General features: G+C 45.0%; 1 protein-coding gene across 1 annotated transcript; it reads left to right on the top strand.

Annotated features, from left to right (window-relative positions):
- The first annotated feature begins 497 nt into the window (after window positions 1-497).
- On the top strand, window positions 498-23,214 carry LOC137425372 (uncharacterized). Its single transcript, XM_068113751.2, has 6 exons — window positions 498-878; window positions 6,762-6,840; window positions 17,222-17,283; window positions 17,426-17,490; window positions 17,927-18,014; window positions 22,731-23,214. Exons 1-6 carry the CDS (start codon window positions 781-783, stop codon window positions 22,864-22,866), a joined length of 528 nt encoding a protein of 175 aa, XP_067969852.1. The 5' UTR covers window positions 498-780; the 3' UTR covers window positions 22,867-23,214.
- Window positions 23,215-23,649: the final 435 nt, after the last annotated feature.

Below are 23,649 nucleotides of genomic sequence, written 5' to 3'. Positions count from 1 at the left end.
GACGTCACTAAAACCATCCATAATAAAAACTCGAGTTTTAAACTGCTTCGTGTCGCTGGAGTATATAGATTATTGTAGATCTGATATTGAACAATCGATATTAACGTAGATCTGCGTATCTTCTTTATCTTCCGTCGATAATCGATATTAACTTCCGTCCTTTCGCCTCTTCAGCAACTGACAGACTGAATGAGGTGATTATAGATTATTGTAGATCTGTGATTGAACAATCGATATTAACGTAGATCTTTGTGTCTGGACTCTCGTCCCTCGATCCCTTCAGCAACTGTCAAGCTGAAGGAGGCGATATAAACATTCCGAAACACTAATAAGAGAACATAGAACGTTTCCCAACATCGTGCACCTCCGAGCTTGCTTCCTTGAGTACATATTATGTCGGTCGTCGGTGGCACAAATAATTAAATAACTCCACCCTCTCGGCCTCTCCTGTTACTCATTGTAATTGGTCAACATATCTACCAATGGAGGCTCGGCTTACAGTAGCGCGTCAACTAGCTTTTCAACAGCCGGGCCTAGTTCTGTATTGGGTGCTTCGTCCGTTAACTGTATCCTCTGCGGATATTTTCGACTCACCCGAGATGGCGTCACAGATTTCCTGATATGTAGTCGCAGAGCAGGACCCGAGTGGGTGGCTATGCTGCTGTTAATGGACGACAACTCGCGCTTTTGAGAAGCCTTGGCGAGGCCCCGTTTGGCTAGTGTGTCCTGCGTTCGCCTGGCCGCGGAGACCGGTGTGTTCGTGGGCCTCACTGGTTCGAAATGGCACAGGAACGTATGGAGCTGGACCCGTGTGCAGAATTTGACGGAGCCTCCGGTTTGCGTCGTTCCAACAGTCTCCCGATGATCAGCAACCTGAGGTTGATTTGGATTCTCTTTCCGACTTGTTTACGTCGCCGATTGGGAATTGCTCTCTTAAACCCCATTTTATTTATCTTCGTATACTCCTGTATGAGGGTTGATTAGCTTTTCCCACGGTGTGTGTGTGTGTGTGTGTGTGTGTGTGTGTGTGTGTGTGTGTGTGTGTGTGTGTGTGTGTGTGTGTGTGTGTGTGTGTGTGTGTGTGTGTGTGTGTGTGTATATACACGTGTGTGCGTGCGCGTAGTACGTGTGTGCGTGCGCGTAGTACGTGTGTGCGTGCGCGTAGTACGTACGTGTGTGCGTAGTACGTACGTGTGTGCGTAGTACGTGTGTGTGCGCGTAGTACGTGTGTGCGTGCGTAGTACGTGTGTGTGTGCGTGCGTAGTACGTGTGTGTGTGTGTGCGTGCGTAGTGTGTGTGTGTGTGTGCGTGCGTAGTACGTGTGTGTGTGTAGTACGTAGTACGTGTGTGTGTGTGTGTGTGCGCGCGTAGTGTGTGTGTGTGTGTGCGTAGTATGTGTGTGTGCGCGTAGTACGTGTGTGCGTGCGCGTAGTACGTGTGTGCGTGCGCGTAGTACGTGTGTGTGTGTGTGCGTAGTACGTGTGTTTGTGCGTAGTACGTAGTATGTGTGTGTGTGTGTGTAGTACGTGTGTGCGTGCGCGTAGTACGTGTGTGCGTGCGCGTAGTACGTGTGTGCGTGCGCGTAGTACGTGTGTGCGTGCGCGTAGTACGTGTGTGCGTGTGCGTAGTACGTACGTGTGTGTGTGTGTGCGTAGTACGTGTGTGTGTAGTACGTGTGTGTGTGCGTAGTACGTGTGTGTGTGCGCAGTACGTGTGTGTGTGCGTAGTACGTGTGTGTGTGCGTAGTACGTGTGTGTGTGCGTAGTATGTGTGTGTGTGCGTGTGCGTAGTACGTGTGTGTGCGTAGTACGTGTGTGTGTGTGCGTAGTACGTGTGTGTGTGTGCGTAGTACGTGTGTGTGTGTGTGTGTGTGTGTGTGTGTGTGTGTGTGTGTGTAGTACGTAGTACGTGTGTGTGTGTGTGTAGTACGTGTGTGCGTGCGCGTAGTACGTGTGTGTGCATAGTACGTGTGTGTGTGTGTGCGTGTGCGTAGTACGTACGTGTGTGTGTGTGTGTGTGTAGTACGTGTGTGTGTGCGTAGTACGTGTGTGTGTGCGCGCGTAGTACGTGTGTGTGCGCAGTACGTGTGTGTGCGTAGTACGTGTGTGTGTGCGTAGTATGTGTGTGTGTGCGTGTGCGTAGTACGTGTGCGTAGTACGTGTGTGTAGTACGTGTGTGTGCATAGTACGTGTGTGTGTGTGTGTGTGTGTGTGTGTGTGTGTGTGTGTGTGTGTGTGTGTGTGTGTGTGTGTGTGTGTGTGTGTGTGTGCGCGTAGTACGTAGTACGTGTGTGTGTGTGTGTGTAGTACGTGTGTGCGTGCGCGTAGTACGTGTGTGTGCATAGTACGTGTGTGTGCGTGTGCGTAGTACGTACGTGTGTGTGTGTGTGTGTGTGTGTAGTACGTGTGTGTGTGCGTAGTACGTGTGTGTGTGCGCGTAGTACGTGTGTGTGCGCAGTACGTGTGTGTGCGAAGTACGTGTGTGTGTGCGTAGTACGTGTGTGTGTGCGTAGTATGTGTGTGTGTGCGTGTGCGTAGTACGTGTGTGTAGTACGTGTGTGTGCATAGTACGTGTGCGTAGTACGTGTGTGTGTGTGTGTGTGTGTGTGTGTGTGTGTGTGTGTGTGTGTGTGTGTGTGTGTGTGTGTGTGTGTGTGTGTGTGTGTGTGTGTGTGTGTGTGTGTGTGTGTGTGTGTGTGTGTGTGTGTGTGTGTGTGTGTGTGTGTGTGTGTGTGTGTGTGTGTGTGTGTGTGTGTGTGGTCGGTCGGTCGGTCGGTCGGTAGCAGGTCTGTAGCGTGGTCGGTCTGTAGCGTGCACGTCTGGTTTTCTAACCATAAACTCCATGTGCTGTTGTCACCTGAAGGCTGAAATGTGTTCCCCATCACACACCTGGGGCACCTGCCGTTACATTGGATCATATATTTATGAATCGCAATATAAGGATGGCACATGCCCCTTCTGAGTTCAACAGGTTGAATTGAGTGAAGATTAGTGACCCATCACCCAGGTACTGGGTTATACGCTCAGCCGTGTTCACCAAAGTATGATTGCAGAGAGCTTGGACATTTGAATCCAAAAAGATCAATTGGATTCCTAACTTGTATCTTGTTTATTTTGTCCAGTCATATTCAGATCCATTTACGTGCATAATAATCCTTGTGAATACTCTATCTAGTATAGTGTGGTGGAAGGAGGAGGGAGGGGAAAGAGTGGGAGTAGTTGCCCTGCGTTTCCTGGCAACGTCAGGTACCTTTGCTCGTATCTAATATAGTGCTGGCAGAACCTGGAATTTGTGATCGCAGTCGTGATGCAGTCCAAGGTGTTTTCAGTATATCCCAGAATGCAGCGCGAGCAAAGGAGTTTGCTTCACCCAATGATTGTTGTAAAGCAAGCATTTCAAGCAGAGCGGAGCTGTTTGGTCAAACTGCTCATTGGTTGTGAATGACTACAAATACAAATCAAAAGAGGAAGATAAGTGCTGGGTCCAATTGTCCCCTTGATGTGTGAATGAGTGAACCAAGACTGAGTGAAGAAAAAAATAGACTCGATTTGCCACAATGTTTTGCTCTTGAATGCATTAGAGCTTTGTAGGTTGGCACGGTTGCCAATGAGTATGGGAATTGATTCCATTTTGGTGAAGATCCGGATTCGGATCGCAGATTTTAAAGAGATTCTTCGCCATTGAGAAATGGGGTCAAAAACGATTTATAGCACGATATCTCAAAACGTTTTGGACGAGTTGTGACAAAACTTGGTGGATGAGTTGGTTGGTTAGGTGATGCGAACAAGCCGATTCGATTTTGGTTTAGGTCCGGATCCAGTTCCGGACTATCAGTGAATACAAAACATAAACTGTTCAGCCTGGTGGAGGTATGCCCTCTACTGAGTACCGTTCTTGTAGTTACAGTGGCTATGGCTCATGGATAAGCTTATACAGGCTTATACAGTAAAGAAACCCTCAAATGATTGACGTTGTTTTTCGAGTGGTGTGTCTTTTCTGAATTATTTGTTGCAAGATAATATTTTGTGACTCGCACAATAAAAAAAAAATGTGTGCTGGTTTTATTTATATATGTATTTGTGCCCACTTGTTTATTTTTATACATCAGTGGAATTATTGGACAACCCTGTTATGCGCATTTAATGTACCCGCTTCAACACCATGGTACGCCTGTGTTGTAATGTTATACAATTCCTTTCACATTGAGTAATAAGTTTGCTATTGCAGTTACACTTTGGAATAGCTGTTGGAAGACTCATGGTGGTTTTATAATTTGTGCCCACAAGTAAGTGTACCCTAGTTGCTTGTGATCGATGACGCATCACAATGTTGCGGCCTTAAAATCAAACACCACCCCTCCAGGCAAACACCACTCTTTCACTGTACAATTTTGGGCAGTCTCTTTGCGTGTTGTTTCTCTCTTACAAATATGTTTGATCCGATATTTCTTGTGAATGCTGAGACGTTTATTTGGGGTCGAACCCCATTCAACTTTCTAATTCAGTGTCCTTCTCTCCCACCAAGGTGGAGAGGTTTCTGTCAAACCTCGACTGATTCTGCAACTGGACCAGACGGCATCAACCCACGGGTCCTAAACTCCTGCTCTGCCGCTCTATCACACCCTCTCCCTGTTATATTCACTCTGTTCTATTCACTCTGTTCTATTCACTCTGTTCTAGTCACTCTGTTCTCTTCACCCTCTCTTTTGCTCAAGGTCATCTGACAACTGCTTGGATATCAGCCAACATTACCGCCTTACACAAAAAAGGTGCAGAAACAGATCCCTGCAACTATAGATCAATCAGCTGGCTCCCAATCTTCACCAATGCAGTTATGGGCCCTGTTCTTCATCAATGATCTCTCTGATTCTCTGGAAAATCCCCTCTATCTCTTTGCTGATGAGACCCCACTCTCTGCCTCTCCATATCTCAACCCTCAGATCAGCAGGCAGCAGCCTCTTCACTCTCTGCAGACCTGGACAAAATCACAGACTGGGCAAACAAGTGGAACATGTCTTTCAATCCTGACAAATCTCACACTCTCACTTTGTCTCTCCGTAAAAACGATTTGGCAAACCCTCCAATCTACTTTCCCAACCATCCTCAAATAAGTTCTGTCACTCAAGCTTTTGGGTCTCACGATCTGCCATGATCTTTCCTGGAAAAATCACATTTCCAAGCTGGCCTCAAAAGCCAGTCGCCGACTGGGCATCCTCCATTGCTTACCACCTACAAAGCTTTCATCCGCAGCTCAATGGAATACTATTCTCCTCTCCCCTCTATCTTTCATCCGCTAGTAGGCTTACCACCTACTAATGGAATACTATTTTTTTTTTCATACTGATCAGATCATGCGTTGTACTTGTCGAAATATGACATCATAATACTGCTATCCCCTCTGGGCTGGTGCTCCTGCCTCACACCTAGCTCGGCTTCACGCTGTTGAAACCAAAGCTTTCAGGATCATTGGTATCTCCCACGATGAAGCCAACTCCGAGGGCCTTTCACTCACTCACACCAGGCAGGTTGGTAGTCTTTCTGTCTTCCACCGACTCATCTCCAGTCTAGCTCCCCCAGCTCTGTCTGTGGTCTGTCCCCCAAATATTCCTGCAGGACGCACAAGATCTGTCAGCAATCCTCTTCTGGTGAAACTGCCAAAATCAAGACTCTCTGCTCACTTTCACGCTTTCATTCCTCTTTTTCAATCTCACTCCTTCAATCCCACTCCTCCCTCCAGGTATTCAAAACAGCTGTTCACCATCATCTCATATCCACCCCAAACTACCTGATCTTTTCTTTCCCCGTTAATACGCGCCAAACCCATCTCCTTCAAATTCCCTGTTTTCTTTCCTGAAATCCTCTGTAGTGTTCATCTTGTTTATCCCGTACCCCGCCCCAGCCCTTTCTGTTCCACAAATCTCCTGATGTCCCTATTCTCTATTGTTGTTGTGCTTCCCTTTCTCTCCCCCTCTTGTCTCCCACTCCCTTTATTATATGTTGTATGTGTTAGGTCTTACACGAGTCTCGACGAAGTATACAAAAAAAATAAAATCTGACATTAAAAATGGTTTGTATGGAGCATGACTTATTTAAAAGTGGATTTTGTAATTTTGCCTAAAAAGCTATGGATGCTCAGTCTTATTTTGATAACCTGTATACTGTCCCATGCTTTTGATTGTTTTGTCATGTTCAGCACAGTTGTACAAAATTATTACATTTGCCTTTGTTCTTAATTACCTTTGTTCCACCACCGAAGGTGGATGGAGGTTTTGTTTTCACCTCTGTTTTTCTGTTTGTCTATCTGAGCAGGATATCTTAAAAAGTTATGGACGGATTCGGACTAAACTTGGTGGCCAGGTTGAGTGTGTGACAAGGAAAAATTGATTCTATTTTAGTGGAGATCCGAGACTGAGGACAAACGTTTCCCTTCAGTTCTTTGCCTGCAGCATATTTGAACACCATGATGTCATGTACCTTTTGGGTCTTGCATAATATACTGTACTTTTTGCAAAATGTGTTTCGGGATGAGCTTCTTTTTTTTTTTTTTACTTCAAAGGGTTGGTTCTTGTTTGTGAAATACTATTTGACTTTCATTTTCTTCAGGCTTTTAATATTTTCAAGAATATGCAGAGGACGGCCAGCTTCAAGTCTTTTTTTTCATATGTGGTGTGCTCTTGATTTTTAACCAAACTAATTACCCCATTTTTGAAGTCGGTGTAATGCTATGGTAACTTCTTGTTGTGTCTTGTTTCCATTTTGCAGCAACAGCGTTAAAGCCTTCCAGCCCACAACCTTTCGCTCCCGTAGAAACAGTGTCAGCTTCATGAGCTGCCAGTCCCTGGTGAGTGTTCGTTTATTCCTTCATGCAGGTAGTTTTGTTGATTTGTTTAGCAGATTATTTATAAGATCATAATTTTATTCCTTTTATCCTGGGGCAAAGCATGCCTTTTTTCTCTTTTTTGAGGCATTTATTAAAATGAAGAACTGCCGTGTGATTCATTGTGATCTGATGTGGTCATTTTTGAGCTACTTCATGACATTATAAACTTGCTGATTAGTAGTTTGACTGTTTATCGAGTGCATAACAAGATCCACATTTTTGGTGAACCAAGATTACAGGTATGTTCTGAAAGGCTGCTCACAAAATACATGACACTTATTTTTGGCAGTTTTTTTGACATCCCACTTCCCCTCTAGTGACGCTCGGTGACGTTTTGCCTGACTCCCACATGAAAAGTTATGCAACTGAATGAGAGCAATGTTGACTTTTTAAAAGTTTCAATCTGCTTCCATTTGGCAAAAGTTTCGTCATTTGCATCTGACGGCTCAGTCAATGTGTTGTACTTCAGCTCCGTCCAAAGTTTTACAAACTTCAAGTTGAACTTCCTGCTTTCTCCTTTTCGGAAATGCCCTCTCTCATATCTTTGAATTAATGCTTTAAACATCACCTATGCCATTTTTTTGGACGAATTCAACCGAAAGTAAGGTTGTTCTAATTGAATATGTCCTGTCATGGTGAAGGGATATCAGGGGCGGATCCAGGATTCCTGTGGAGGGAGGGAGGGAGGGGGGGGGGGGGGCAGAATATCTAGGAAGGTACATTGTCGCAAAAAGGGCACTTGTATGCATGCCTCAGTTCCGATATAATTACGGAGCCAATTTGACGATTCTAGCATCTCGCTGTGTACGGTATCTTGATACAACTAAATTCAGGGATACAAGTGTTAATTGGTGCCTATAACTTTACCTCGAAAGAAACAAGTCCACATCTACAGTACAACAAAAGGGAAACGGCCGAATGTGTCCGATGAATGTAATCTCTGTTGTCACGTTGGGTTACACCGAGTCCCTTGAACTAAACAAACACAGAAGAGGTTATAAGCAAGCCTTTTTCGATTTGGCAGAAATGGAGAGTTCGGCCCGATTTTAACGTTCCCAGCTCAGCGAGTGAGGGCCGAAATAGGCCTATCGTATGCATCCTTCGGTTGTTGGGCTTGTCGCGGCCCAGCCAGCATATGCTATGATGGATCGATCCATTGACATCTACGATGGATCGATCAGGATAACCCATTTGATTGATTAATCCATCCATTCATCCTTCTACGAATCGCAAGCAAACCTCGTATTTACCTCAACATATCTCATATTTTGTGGCACTTCACTGCTTCAGCCTGCAGTTCCAACTATTTCTTCTTCTTCTTCAACCATTGTCGTGGCATGATTTATGACAAAAATCGCAATTAAATTGTCTTGCTGACAGAACACAGAAACTGAATCAGACCTGCAATGAACCACCACACGTTCAAGCCCAAAGAGAACCGATTAAAAAGGAGCAATTTGATTCATCGGTTGGAACGTGGCTGAAAGCACGTGACGTGTGGCTAGACGACCAAGCATATCGCTCGGGCAGGCTGTGATCCACTGGGGTGGCCGGAACACTAAGTTAATTAACTAAATGGTGTCTTTTTTTTTTCTTTTTTTTTCTATACAAGATCGAGGCTCATGAAAGAGCTAACATTAATCACACAAAAAGACAAACCGACACACAAAACACAAAAAACAAGGAGCGGCAGACAAGATGGGGAGAGAGGGGGAAGGACACAAACACAACATTTGAGAGCAGGGACATCGGGAGGACTTGGGGGGAGGTGGGAGAGGAATAAAACATATGAACACTGCAAGGACTCTGGGGTGAATTACCGGGGGTAGAAAAGATCAAGGTTTTCGATGGGGGAAGATAAGAGATGGTGGTGAACAGCTGTTTTAAAGACCTGGAGGGAGGAGTGGGATTGAAGGGAGTGGGGGAGTTTGTTCCAGAGGCGGGAGAAAAGGGGAATGAAAGAGTGAAGGTGAGCAGAGAGCCTAGACTTTGGCAGTTTAACCATAAGAGGGTTGCAGGCAGATCTTGTGCGACCTGAAGGAATATTGGGGGGACAGAGCACAGAGAGAGCTGGGGGAGCAAGGCCAGAGAGGAGTCTGTAGAAGACAGAAAGACGACCAACCTGCCTGCGGTGAGTGAGTGAAAGGCCCTCGGAGTTGACTTCATCGCAGGAGATTCCAATGATTCTGAAAGCTTTGGCCTCAACAGCGTGAACCCGAGCAAGGTGTGAGGCAGGAGCACCAGCCCAGAGGGGGGAACAGTATTCCATTGAGCTGCAGATGAAAGCCTTGTATGTGGTGAGGAGCTCAGGTGTGCCAAGGAAGGACTTCGCACGACGGAGGATGCCCAGTCGGCGACTGGCTTTGGAGGCCAGCTTGGAAATGTGGTTTTCCCAAGAAAGATCATGGCAGATAGTGAGACCCAAAAGCTTGAGCGACAGAACTTCTTGGAGAGGATTGTTGAGAAAGTAGATGGGAGGATTTTCCAGTCGGTCCTTTCGGAGAGACATTGTAAGAGTGTGAGATTTGTCAGGATTGAAAGACATGTTCCACTTGTTTGACCAGTCTGTGATTTTGTCCAGGTCTGCAGAGAGTGAGGAGGCTGCAGACTGCCGATCAGAGGGATGAGGAATGGAGCGGCAGAGAGTGGAGTCATCAGAAAAGAGATAGAGAGGATTTTCCAGAGAGTCAGAGAGATCATTGATGAAGACCAGAAATAGCACAGGGCCCAGAACACTACCTTGGGGAACTCCAGCCAGAACAGGAAGGGAAGATGAGAGAAATCCATTCAGGGCCACACGTTGCCTATGACCAGAGAGGAAATCCGCAAGTCTTGAGTGGAGATTTCCCTGAATACCATAGGAGGTGAGTTTGGTGAGCAGAGCTAGGTGCCAGACCGTATCGAAGGCACGTGATATGTCAAGTGAGACAGCTCTGATTTCCTGTTTGGCATTGAGGACCTCCATCCATTGTTGAGACAGCAGAAGCAACATGTCCAGAGTAGAATGACCTGGTCTGAATCCAAATTGATGATCAGAGATCAAGCCATTGGAGAAGAGGAAGGATTTGATATCCGAAGCAATGATGGATTCCATGACTTTGCTGATAATTGGGAGCAGGCTGATTGGTCTGTAGTTGCAAGGATATGTTTTTGCACCTTTTTTGTGTAAAGCGGTAATGTTTGCTGATTTCCAAGATGCTGGCAGATGACCTTGAGCAGAAGAGAGGGTGAAAAGAACAGAGAGAGGGTGAGATAGAGCGGCAGAGCAGGATTTTAGGACCCGAGGGCTGATGCCATCTGGTCCAGTTGCAGAATCAGAGTCGAGGTTTGATAAAAACTTCACCTTGTCAGGAGAGAAGGACACAGAGTCCAGGAGCAGTTGGGTTCGACTGGGAAAGGTGGGAACAGAGAGAGATGGGTTTGGGACACAAGATTTTGAGGCAAACACAGAGTTGAGGCATTCGGCTTTGTCACGTGCGGTGTCAACTGTGTAGCCATTTGAGGTAAGGGAGGGGATGGAGGGGGAACAAACACCAGAAACGGATTTGACCAGACGCCACCAGGATTTGGAGGAAGGAGACAGGTTTGAGAGTTCAATCTTGAGTGTGGAGAGATAGTGCTTCCTGGCACTCCTGAGGGTAGAAACACACTTGTTTCGAGCTTGGTGGAAGGAACTGAGATTGCCTTCAGTTGGATTTGCCTTCCAAGACGCAAAGGCAAATTGTTTCAGGGCAACTGCCTCACCACAAGATTCAGTGTACCATGGACGGGAGGAAGGGTAAGACAACTGAAGACGAGATGGGATAAATCTGTACATGAGAGAGAGCAGTTTGCTTTGGAAGAATTCCCAGGAAGAATTGATGTCAGAGGCATTAGAGATGGGAGACCAGTCCAGTCGATTGATGGCTGCTTGCAGATCGTGCCAGTCGCCCTGAGTGAAATGCCAGACTCGTCGGCGCTGAGGAGGCTCTCTGAGAATGGCCAGTGAGATGTCCACTTTAACAAGCACATGATCAGAAGAACCGATTGGAGCAGAAGAAGAGCAGCAGACATTTGCAGGGAAGTTAGTCATAACCAAGTCCAGAAGAGAAGATACTCCATTGACTGAGATCCGGGTCGGGAAATTGACAGATTGTGTCAGTCCCAATGAGTCGCAGAAGTCCTTTGCTGAGGTGCCATGACTGGTGAGAGATCAACCCACACCCAGCCAGCTGGCATGATGACAGTTGAAGTCGCCACATATGAGGAAGAGAGAGTTTGGATGAGTTGATAGAAGTTGGTCCATGTTTGCCGACAGAGAAATGTAAATGGAGTCATCACTGTTTGGAGGACGGTACAGAACACATATGAACAAAAGGTGGGAGCGGAGAGGAAGCCGTAGCCAGAGGTACTCCTGTGGGTGGGGTGGAGAGAGGGCAGTGCAGGGAGAGTGAGGAAGAGAGTTTTTGATAAAGATAGCCACCCCACCACCAGGACGAGGCTCAGGTCTATCGTACTGGAGGAGGGAGTAACCAGGAAGAGATATTAAGGAATCAGAGACATCTTGAAGGAGGGAAGTTTCTGTTAAGCAGATCAAGTCTGGATTTTCAAAAGCAACCTGAATGGAAAGATCAATCAGGTTTGAGCGAAGGCCCCGGACGTTTGAGGTCCATACCGTTAGTGAGGAGAGAGGGGGAGCATCAGGTACAGGACAGGGGAGGGGAGGAGTAGGGTAAGATGAAGGACGAGAGGGGGAGGTAGGGAGAGCAGTTTATCGTGTGTCAGAGATTACAGAAGAGTTCCAAGAAAGGGAAGGATGAGGAAGATGAAAGGTTTGATGGTGAAGGGATGAGGCACAGTGAGGGGTTGTTTGATGGGGGGCAGAGGAAAGTAGAAGGTTGGGGGGTGTGGAGGTATGAGATAGAAGGGAGACGAAGTGGGGAGGAGGCAACTTTGAGGAGCAGGGGGGAGGAGGGAGAATTGGAGAGGAATGGTATGGGGGGAGATTTGAATGGGAGGGGTTGGGGGGGAGTTTTGAAGGGGAGGAGTGAGGGGGGAGTTTAGGAGGGGAGGGGCAAGGGGGAGTTTAGGAGTGGAGGGGCAAGGGGGGAGTTTAGGAGTGTAGGGGCAAGGGGGGGGGGATTTGGAGGGGAGGGGGGAGTTTAGGAGGGGAAGGGCAAGGGGGGAGTTTAGGAGGGGAAGGGGAAGGGGGGAGTTCAGGAGTGGAGGGGCAAGGGGGGAGTTCAGGAGTGGAGGGGCAAGGGGGGAGTTTAGGAGTGGAGGGGCAAGGGGGGAGTTTAGGAGTGTAGGTGCAAGGTGGGGGATTTGGAGGGGAGGGGCAAGAGGGGAGTTTAGAAAGTGGATGATTCATGAAAGACGAACATTGATAACAAATTGGGTTTGTTGTGATTTTCAAGTTAGCAATCCGATTCATTGGATCCACAACTTCTTCCCCCCACCCCTTCTGGCAGAGGTCATTAAACACACACTATGCCCCATGTAAAGTGCAAAATTGCAAGTCGTCTCCACAGCTGACTTGTAATCCCCTCTCCCAGCACCATCGGGTGGCACTATATGCCCCACATTTAAATAGAGAATTTACGTTGAACCCCCACAACTATTAATTTATTTTTTTTAACTCTTAAAGACCTCCCGGGCACACGGCAAGTACAACCACCAAATTTAGACTCGTTCTGTACAATGGTTTAGGAGTGCGTACAAGTCAAACCAACAATGAAACAAGAAAGACGTCATGCAGAGCATGATGCTTGCAAAATCCACCCACCCCACAAAAAAAGTTGCCATGGATGCATAAAATTGTTTTCATTGATTAAAATTTAACTCTAGATTTAAATTGATCTTGAATCAAAACTCGGGTCAATCGGATGAAAATTGATGATTTTAGAGGTTTGACCTTGAGTTGACATTTGACCTCAAAAATAGTTGGTTTCCCAATTTGGTGACTCGATATGCAAATCCTGTTCAACTTTCAAGTCAATCGGATGAAAAATGATGATTTTAGAAATCGGAGCACAAGATGACCGTTGACCTTTGACCACCGCAAAATGAATAGGCTTCTCAGTTGTGACTACCTCGACAACTTGGTAAAGTTTCATGACGATTGCTTTGGAATTGTGACCTGTAGGTGAGTGACAAACAAACAGACAGACGTACAGAAGAGAGACAGACAAACAAACAGACAGAATAACATAAACAGATAGAATGAAAATTGTAATTTCTGCAACTGTAAACTGTGAACTAAAAATCTCAATGAAAATTTACGTAAAAACCATAAACGCATACGTAAAATAAATAAATAAATAAACTTAAATTGATATCTATCAGCAGGTCGGTGATGCTTTCCGAAAATCATAAAGCTTCTATTTATTATGTCCCGACGGACGAAGCAGTTTGTTATTGCTTACACAATGTGTAAGCATACCCCACAAGTATATATACATATATACTAGCAATCACCCATTGAAAAATCAATGGGCCTTGTTAATAAATCAAACTCGCAGAAGTTCTACAACTTATCTGGGAGAAAAAAAACACTCTTGCCGCTCCCTTGAGGAGTGGATGTTTCTAGTAGATTGTAGTAGATCACTGCAGCAGATTTCAGTCAATGTGGATCGTAGTAGATCACTGTAGCAGATTTCAGTCAATCACCGACTATAACGACCGTGAGACGAAAATCGAAATATCAGAAATTTCAGGTTTTTTTTATTTTAAACGATTCATGTAAACATCCGTTGAATCATATCACACGCAAATCATCAAAATCTAAACAGTATCTTTAGAATTTCAATAAAAGCCACATCACTGTTCATATCGGTAAATATTATTCCATCGTGTTTCAAATCGTGATATCAACTGTACGCTTTTCTTTAGGGAAAAGAATTGAATGATTTTGTACCTCTTCTTCAGCTTAGAACTTCAGGATAGTTTCAAATCCTCCTCTTTTGCGTTGGAGCCACTTTAAGCTGGACTTTTCTAGTGCTCTGGTGTGCAGCTATGTTACGATCTTGTTCACCAGATCTGTATTCCTCGGACTGCCTCCGAGACTGGTGTGCAGCTGTGTCACGTACTTGTTCCTACCTCCAATAGTCCTCGTCTAGGCGAGCCTTCTTTCTTGCAACAGCTTCCTTGGACGTTTTCTTTTAATGAGGCTTTCCGTTTGGGAGGCATTTTACCGGTTTATCTGAAACGGTACCCATCCAGAAACACGTACCAGAGAAAACAAATCGTTTTGGCAATGGCCTCTCCAATATTGTACCCGTTTGTGACGTTTGTCACATTGTCTCCAGTACCCGTTTGTGACAATGTTTTCATTGTGACGAAAATATTCGAATTCGAATTTATTTATTTGTATTTATTCGAATTGCACGAATATGTGAATTGTGATTGTGTTTCATTGTGATGTTTGTGCGGCGACTGGCGGTGTGTACAAAGGGCAGGGACTTAATCAACGCGAGCTGATGACTCGCGCTTACTGGGAATTCCTCGTTCGTGGGACACTGTCTCAAGCCCCAGTCCCCATCACGGATGGGGCTCAGCGGTTTACCCGAGCCTGACGGCGAAGGGCAAGGTACACACTGGCCCGTACAGTGTAGCGCGCGTGCGGCCCCGGACATCGAAGGGCAGTAAACGTTCATTAAACAATAAACGTTCATGAAAGGATTACGAAACGAAAAACATTACGAAATTACGGATTGCACGAATATGTGAATTGTGATTGTGTTTCATTGTGATGTTTGTGCGGCGACGGGCGGTGTGTAAAAAGGGCAGGGACTTGATCAACGCGAGCTGATGACTCGCGCTTACTGGGAATTCCTCGTTCGTGGGACACTGTCTCAAGCCCCAGTCCCCATCACGGATGGGGCTCAGCGGTTTACCCAAGCCTGACGGCGAAGGGCAAGGTACACGCTGGCCCGTCCAGTGTAGTGCGCGTGCGGCCCCGGACATCGAACATTAAACATTAAACATTACATTTAAACATTACATTTAAACATTAAATCATTAAACATTAAACTCTCATTAAAGAATTACGAAACGAAAAACATTACGTCAAACACTACCGTGAACACATGCATCGTCACAATGAGAACATCGTCACAATGAACGTTATGCGAACGCGAATGTTATGCGGGAGTCCAAACCTGAGAATGCTGGAGACCAAAGCTGAAATTGGGAAAACTAAATAGCCTATCTTACTCCCAGGGGTCCCAGGATTACCCACCCAAAATATCTTTGCGATCGGTTCAACAGTTTTCACGGTACCTTCGAACAGACAGACGGACATTTGGTGAATTATAGTAAGATGTATAGTGTATATTGTATATTCCCCCCCCCCCCCCCCCACCTCACTTGTTCCCCATGCAACCCCTACATATGGAGTACAATTGCAGTGCACTCTATTATATATATATATATATATATATATATATATATATATATATATATATTGTTACAGACGCGGTTTTGGATGTTGGTTTACCGAGCGGTTTGGTATGACCGCGTCTGCACAGTTTACCCGATTATACTCGAACGTTGGCCGAGTCGCGCTACGCTAAATCAATTGAGGAAAGGACACAACGGCTGGATTAAATGACACGACACCAGGGGTACAGTTCTCAAGACCTCCGGAGGAGGTTATAATATTTCGGAACGTTAGATTACAAGGACAAGAGAGACAGCATAGGAAGGTAGGCACTTAATCACGGTCTTATAGTAGCCCTGACAGACGACAGATAAACAGGACAAAACTGACTCACACAGGGATTGATGGCAAGGAAGGGCAGGTAGTCGAGGCTCAAGGTGCACCTTGGCTCAGGGGCAGAATCGACCCGGTCCGGTCCAGAGATGCGGGAGGTCTCTCTCAGCGCTAGGAGGTGACGTTCTTTCTCCAAGCTGGGGGCGCATCTGACGTCATGTCCGGTCAGTCGCTGCGTATATCCGGCGGGGAGTGACACGCCCTCGGCTCGTTAGCTCCGCCCCGATGGAATCGGCCCGTTGCTTCTTATTGGGTGCGGGGGGTTACCGGGCTCCGCCCTTGACGAGGGGCCGACAGTCAGCCCCTTCGTGGTAACCCCGTCGGCGCACATGGGCAATGGCGGCTAACCGAGCCGGAGTGAGGACGCACACTCCCCGCGCGCTGTTGTTGTTGTAGTTGTTTCATGGGGAAGATGGGAGGAGGTATGGGGAGGTCCTAAACTCACTACTGGTGCCATACAATCACATTCTGGTGCAACGAAGAGTCAGAATTAATGGAAACGAGTCCTTAACTGACATAGACTAAGAATAACTAGCAAGAGGTCCTATAGTTGTCTACGTGAGATGCGGTGAACCTGGGCACGACATTTAATGGGGGAAAAAGGGGAAGGTCGGTTCTACAGAGTGTTGTTTACAGACAATGGGACTAGGGAATGGGGGATTGGGGATAGTTGGGGAGTATTGGGGAAATAGGGGAATATTTACAAGCGGATATGGAGGCCAAATCCCATATCCGCAACAATATATATATATATATATCAGTCACTTCTCGATTTCATACCATCAGTGGTGAACCGCCATTAAGGTATCCCATCCAGCTATGCTGTACCTTAATGGGAGCGATAAGTGCCATCTGCCACATGGCACATTACCTCTGGTATCCACTCATTATATGGAATCCCCTGGATGCAGCCGGGAGCAAACCAATCCAAATATATGTGCAGTTCTCCAGCTTTCTGGACTGCACATATATTTGGACTGCACAATACAACTGCACATATATTTGGATTGGTTTGCTCCCGGCTGCATCCAGGGGATTCCATATAATGAGTGGATACCAGAGGTAATGTGCCATGTGGCAGATGGCACTTATCGCTCCCATTAAGGTACAGCATAGCTGGATGGGATACCTTAATGGCGGTTCACCACTGATGGTATGAAATCGAGAAGTGACTGGTATATAACCGAAAGGTTTTCAGAGTCATAAGTGTATGCAGTACTCACTGCGTTGCCCTGATGAAGCCCCAACAAGGGCGAAACCAGGTCGGTAACTGTGAGTTTTACATACACTTATGACAGTATCTGAACTAAGATCAAAATTCTGCTCTGTCAGAGGGTTCTCTTGAGAGCTTGACAGGCAGAGCGTATGTACATGGCAGTGACGTCATTACTTGCGCTCATTGAAAGCTGGAGAACTGCACACATATATATATATATATATATATATATATATATATATATATATATATATATATAGATATACACACACACACACACACACACACACACACACACACACACATACTAAGATTTGGATTTAGTTGCGTGAACACATTGTATGTTAAAGCGTTGTGTATGTCCCTTCCCATAGCCCCTGATGACTGTTGATGGCCGAGGAATGGATCTGCCAAACAAAGAGGGTGCCCATGAACGGTAATGGCAGTTATGGTTTCTGTGGTTTAAAAAAATATATTTTTGTTTTTCGTTCAGGAAATCTGACACTGCCATTGGCCATTTGAAACGCTGGATTTTTTAAATTCTCATCTCAATTTAATTTATGGCATGTTGTGAACAGGTACAGGGAACCGATTGCTTGCAACGTTGAGCGCCCCACACCTGGTGCTGCCCTCAAGCGCAAAGGTGAGAGCACGAGATGGGGTAGGTGGGAAGGGATTGAAGTAAAGGCAGAGAGAGCTACGACTTGCTGTTTCACCCTCGATAGACTTGTCAGCTTTGGAGTTGAAATGGTTGTTATTTTGATGGACTCTGGAAACCTCTGCAGGTGGTAACCATATCATTGCACATTGAGTGATACCTTGGTGGAGTGAGCACTTAAATGCAATGATTGCGGACATTATGCGCATTGTTAAGCAGTTAACCTTTGCTCTTTCTGGGATTACAATTTGCATGGTTTGGAGGAATGTGTAGCAAAGGGAATGAGTTTGAGTTTGTGAGTGCATGATCCTTGAAATACACGTTTGAGCGATATTAAGCTTCTTTCTTTTTTGTATTCCTGCTGTGTTTTTTTTGTTGTTGTTGTTGGCTTTGTTTTTGTATACTTTTTGGGGACGTGAAGCTGAAATGGAGACTGACAGCCCTCCAAAGCGAGTCCAGCATAGCAGTGACATGGACTGCAGCACTTCAACTAACACCGTGCCACTGGGGTATTTTTTGCGCACCGGAATGAGCTTTCCGACGTAAACATTGTAGTTGTCTCAGTTTTGTTTGTTCAGTTTTATGATCAGTCTGTAGAACCTACATTTGATGGAATAAAGCATGCATTTTATGGATCTTACACATATCATGTATTTATGGATCTTGAAAACCAGACTCGGTAACATAATGGTTAGAGCGTCCACTCTGAGTCTGGAAGGTCACTTGTTCAAAACCCGGCCAAGTCATATCAGACTTTAAGGGGAGGGGTGGAGGGGAGTAAATTCCTCCTTGATTGCCCTGCCAAGTGTGGAGAGAAGAGCAATGTCGCTGGTACCCAGAGTTGTCTAGGAAGTGATGTCACTTCCTCCAATATGTCTGTGTGAAAGTCAAGTCTCGTGTTTCCTCACTTATCTGTCTGCATGTATGCGTGTTTTGTGTCACAGCTCCTCCACGAGCCTAAGAGCCTGCACACAAAAGTTCAAATAAAATCGCAGTCGCACATTGTGGTGGTTCGGGAAGGAATTTTGAGATCCTACTAGTCAGGTTCACTATGTTAACAAATATAATTTCGTTCAAAATTTTGGGAGATTAGCAAACCTATACATTTTTGGAATCATCAGAGCGTGGAGAATCCGAAAATCAATTTTGGCATTTGCACAGACAGATTTTGGATTTTCAAAATGGCCGCCATAAAATACATATTTTGCGCTATCTCGGCTTCTGCTCAACCTAGAAACATAATTAAATATGCTAATCCTATGTTTTCTGGGTCAAGGATCCAATAAAGGCCTCAAAATAGAGCTCAGGATTATAGAAAAGCAACAAACAAAGGTAATTGAAAACCATTGTCTGTATATTTGTGATATAACTGTATTACATAATACATGATATTGCAAGTCCTTTGAAGTTATAGGTATGGGTTTATAAAGCAAGAAAGCAGCCTTGTTAGTATCAGATTGAACTACAAGTCCTATACACAGGATCTACTAGGTCTATACCATTCATAGTAAGGGAAACATATGAAAATCTGTTAACTAAATTGTTACCAAAAAATTTCTTCACCAATATGTTTGTAAAGGTGTGTAATAACATGTGTTAAAATGTTGAAGGTCAACTCCCGTGGGAAACCCAGAAAAAAAGCTGTTGAATTCGGGTACCGAAAAATTATTTTCGAGAATTTTTTAATTTTTTTAAATCGGCCCTTAAGTAACTTATGAGGGGTCAAATAAGGGTTTTTCATGATTCTGAGTTGATTGTTAACATTTATATTTCACCACAGACACTCCTTTGTGGAAAAATAATTTCTAAATATATCTCATTTTCTACTTTGCAGGACATGGAGTCTAGCAATATGGATGAAGACGTTACTCCACCTGTGCTCAATTGCTTCATCTGTGCACGCTCGGATACACCAGCTGAAAGGCTCATACAGGCAACTCCAAAGGGATACTCAACTTTATTGAAACAAGCAGAAACTGTCGAAAATGTTACTGTTGTGGAACGTATGAAGGAGGCTCAAAAGGAAGGAAAACTGAGGTACCACCAGAAGTGTAAAAATGATCTGTACAACAACTTTGTTGCAACCACCAAGAAGTCAGCTCAAGCATCAAAGGCAGAGAAAGAGTCATCAAAGTTGAAGAGAAGACGCACTACTTGTGAGTTCAGTTCATCAACTGGCTGCAGTTCTAGAAGATCAGTCAGTTGACCTCCTGTATAAGGATGTATGCATTCTTTGCAACCAACCAGCCCAGCTCTACAAAAATAATCCAGCACAAGCTAGAAAGAAATACAGAGTGCCAGATAATTTGACTGCAGATACACTGAAGGCAAGCTTGCTGAAGACAGCACGGAGTCGCGGGGATGACTGGGGCACTGAAGTCACTGGACGCCTGGAAGGGATCAACGACTTGGTAGCAGAAGAAACACTGTACCATTTGCGATGCAAACTTATGTTTGCGAGAGGTGACAGTTTGTCCAAGACTGATGAGGAAGGAAAAAGGAAGAGAGGACAGAGGAGTATTGATGAGGAGCGAGAGGCAGTTTTTATTGAATTCTGCGAATGGTTAGACTCAGAATTAGAGCATGGGGTAATGAACATGGACCAAGTCCATGAAAAGCTGCAGGAGTTTGATCAGTCACCAGAGAAGAGCCTTTCTTATTCAAAGCATTGGCTAAAGATAAAACTTCTAGAGAAATACGAAGACACCTTGTATTTCACAACACAGGAAAGAAGGGCAGATGTACTCTGTCTCAAAGATGGCACCGACAATATTCTGCGAGAGCATCATACTAATCTTGACCATGGAGATGAGAAGACTCAGATCATAAAGACGGCACTCAAGTTCATATCCAATGATATTGCCTTGATTGATTTAGGTCCAAAGTCATACCCCACCACACACAGTATGACTGACATCGATAGTCAGCTGACACTTGTTCCTGCAAGCCTTCAGATGTTCTTGAGACCGATTGTCAAGACAGACGAAAGAGTTGCCGTTTGGGGGCAGAATTTTATTAAGGCCTGTCGACCTCGGTCTGGAGTATTGCCACACCAAATGGGGCTTGCCATACAACTTGATCATAGATTTGGGTCAAAATGGATGCTCAACAAGTTCCACCGGCTGGGATACACTGAGTCTTACACGGAGACACAAAACTACAAATACTGCTTCCTTAATAGTAGGAGTGGAGATGATGTTCCAGATACTTCTGGCACTCTTGACACCATTGTGGAGGAAACCGATGAACAGATCAATGATGAGGTTGCGGTTGATGCTGCGCTTGAGGATCAATCAGTGATGACAGCCAAAGTGCCAGCCAGTGAAAGTGAATTGTCAAGTAATGATCAGGTGGTCTTTATGGAGGTTGGGGAAACAAACAATGCAGTCACTCAGTTTGTTGGAGACAATATAGATTTAAACATTGTCTCTATTCACGGAAACACTCCCTTTCACTCAATGGGTTGGATCGAAGTCACCTCTCCGGCACCACCTTTGCCAGATCCACAGACAACAGCAGCTTTCCCCCGGGTGAAGTTGAAGGCACTCGACAAAGCTAAGATCCTGAGAGGAACTGAAGTAAAGATTATTCCATTTACGAACAGGAAACAGATAGGAATGAACGCGATCATGTTTCTCCCCCTCGCTGAGCTTTCCTCCTCCCTGGCTCATGATCAGCCACTCCTCACTCCAGGTGACACACTCTGGGCAGCGGGGTGGGTGATCAAAGCCAACGATCCTGAGTTCCCACACTCCAACTGGAATGGCTGGATGAAGAGAATCCATGCTAATGATGCAAAGCAGAGCACACAGATCGAGTTCCTCCCAGTTATTGAAGGAGACCCTAATGACTTCAACACCATCTTCACCACTCTGAAAGAGTGCATACGGCGCGCTGGGGTCGCTATAGTGACCTTTGATCTTCCGATTTGATCATACATCCTTATACAGGAGGTCAACTGACTGATCTTCTAGAACTGCAGCCAGTTGATGAACTGAACTCACAAGTAGTGCGTCTTCTCTTCAACTTTGATGACTCTTTCTCTGCCTTTGATGCTTGAGCTGACTTCTTGGTGGTTGCAACAAAGTTGTTGTACAGATCATTTTTACACTTCTGGTGGTACCTCAGTTTTCCTTCCTTTTGAGCCTCCTTCATACGTTCCACAACAGTAGCATTTTCGACAGTTTCTGCTTGTTTCAATAAAGTTGAGTATCCCTTTGGAGTTGCCTGTATGAGCCTTTCAGCTGGTGTATCCGAGCGTGCACAGATGAAGCAATTGAGCACAGGTGGAGTAACGTCTTCATCCATATTGCTAGACTCCATGTCCTGCAAAGTAGAAAATGAGATATATTTAGAAATTATTTTTCCACAAAGGAGTGTCTGTGGTGAAATATAAATGTTAACAATCAACTCAGAATCATGAAAAACCCTTATTTGACCCCTCATAAGTTACTTAAGGGCCGATTAAAAAAAAAAAAAAAAAATTCTCGAAAATAATTTTTCGGTACCCGAATTCAACAGCTTTTTTTCTGGGTTTCCCACGGGAGTTGACCTTCAACATTTTAACACATGTTATTACACACCTTTACAAACATATTGGTGAATAAATTTTTTGGTAACAATTTAGTTAACAGATTTGTGAAATATCTCATAAAATGCCCTTACTACATGTAAATATTTCCTCTAATTGTCAAAAATAAGGTCAGAGTTCGATTACCCAACCCAGAAACATAAAATGGTGAACCTCGCATAAATCTTGACAAAAAACTCAAAAACCGACATGTTTGACTCAAAAATGACCTTTAAGATGACCTTGAGGGTTGACCTTGACCTCGAATCATCAAAATAACATCATAATTGGATTCCTCGACCTCGAAAACCCCTGCAAAGTGGTATCATACATGATTCCAACCCTTTTGGTTATTTAACTGATTTTCCTCTAATCCGGGTGGCGGCCATTTAGTATTTCGCCAATATGGGGCCCCCGGGGGGGGGGGGGCGCCCGTCTTGGCGCCCATCAAAAATCGAAAGAGTATGGCATGGGCAACATCTGGGCCAAATTTGGTGCTTTTGGAAGAATTTGAACCCAACGGCCCCAAAATATCCCTAAGGGCCCTGACTAAAGTTGTGTTGAGTTTGAATATTGACAGCAATGATGATGTATATTTCACATTTATTTTATTTACCAGAATTATTACTTCCCCTTCTGTCCAAACCCAATCCAGCAACTCAGAAAGAGCAGACTGCAGTCACTCCCAGAAGATGCCACCATCTGGAGTCCAAGCTGCTGCACCTGCGACTCCTTCGACCCACTGTTTCCTGTCTCCATTCCTACCTGTGACCCGTCCTTCTACTCTCTGACAACTCGTTTAGAAAAACATCCGTCTTCCTTTAATGTCTTTTCATCGGGTTTTCATTGCACACGCGTTTTTAAAAACAAAAGAGAATGTTGTTTTTGAGTCTTTTCGGCCGATCTATGCATGATCCTGTATGGCGGGCAACGCTTGGTAACAACACGTCGGTTGCTGTTAGGTTGCCATTAACGGGCTGTTGCTTGTAAAGTCAGTGCGGGGTAATGCGAGAGAGAATTTCCCATAAGAGCCAGGTAACAGAATAGTAAACTTCGTTAATCGCTGAGGTCGATTACGCAAAATGAAGGTACATTCCATGACTGTAAACTGAAGGGTAGTAAAAACAAACTAAAATGCAGTCGGCTCACTTGGCTTTAATGGAAAGGTTAAAATTTAATTTTGTGGCAGCGAAACGGTCCATCATATAAAATAGTTGCAAAAGCTTTTGATGAGCCGTTCTCCACGCTGCCATGGCGAGCTCTCGAGGCTTTGTGAGAATGTGATGACCGAGAGTCAGGTGTTTGACTGGCTGGGCGAGCAGGGAAAAGTAAAGGCTTCTTCCTCAGCCAATGGCATATTACAGACGTAACTGTGCAGTCGGAATCTGCGATACAACATCCACTGTTTACACCACACTTGATCCTTACCTATTCTCTTTTGAGATGCACGAAGTGATCATGAACTTTACTCAACTTGATGCAGTGTTCATGTTCTCTAATTTAACGTGACCTTTCTCGGATTCAAGTGAACGTAGTTTAATTCCATCGGAAAACTCGGTTACATTCTGTAAACT

This window comes from Myxine glutinosa, chromosome 4 (genome assembly GCF_964187855.1).
Source record: "Myxine glutinosa chromosome 4, kmMyxGlut1.1, whole genome shotgun sequence".
Taxonomy (NCBI): domain Eukaryota; kingdom Metazoa; phylum Chordata; class Myxini; order Myxiniformes; family Myxinidae; genus Myxine; species Myxine glutinosa.
Note: the sequence above shows the minus strand (reverse complement) of the source record. Positions and strands in the feature narration are given on the sequence as shown.

Bases quoted from the DNA above. Each gene is read 5' to 3' on its own strand.
- LOC137425372 (XM_068113751.2), top strand. From the start codon at position 781: ATGGCACAGGAACGTATGGAGCTGGACCCGTGTGCAGAATTTGACGGA. The intron at 879-6,761 runs GTTGATTTGGAT...TCCATTTTGCAG, and splicing joins CCGATGATCAGCAACCTGAG to CAACAGCGTTAAAGCCTTCC. The intron at 6,841-17,221 runs GTGAGTGTTCGT...CCCTTCCCATAG, and splicing joins TCATGAGCTGCCAGTCCCTG to CCCCTGATGACTGTTGATGG.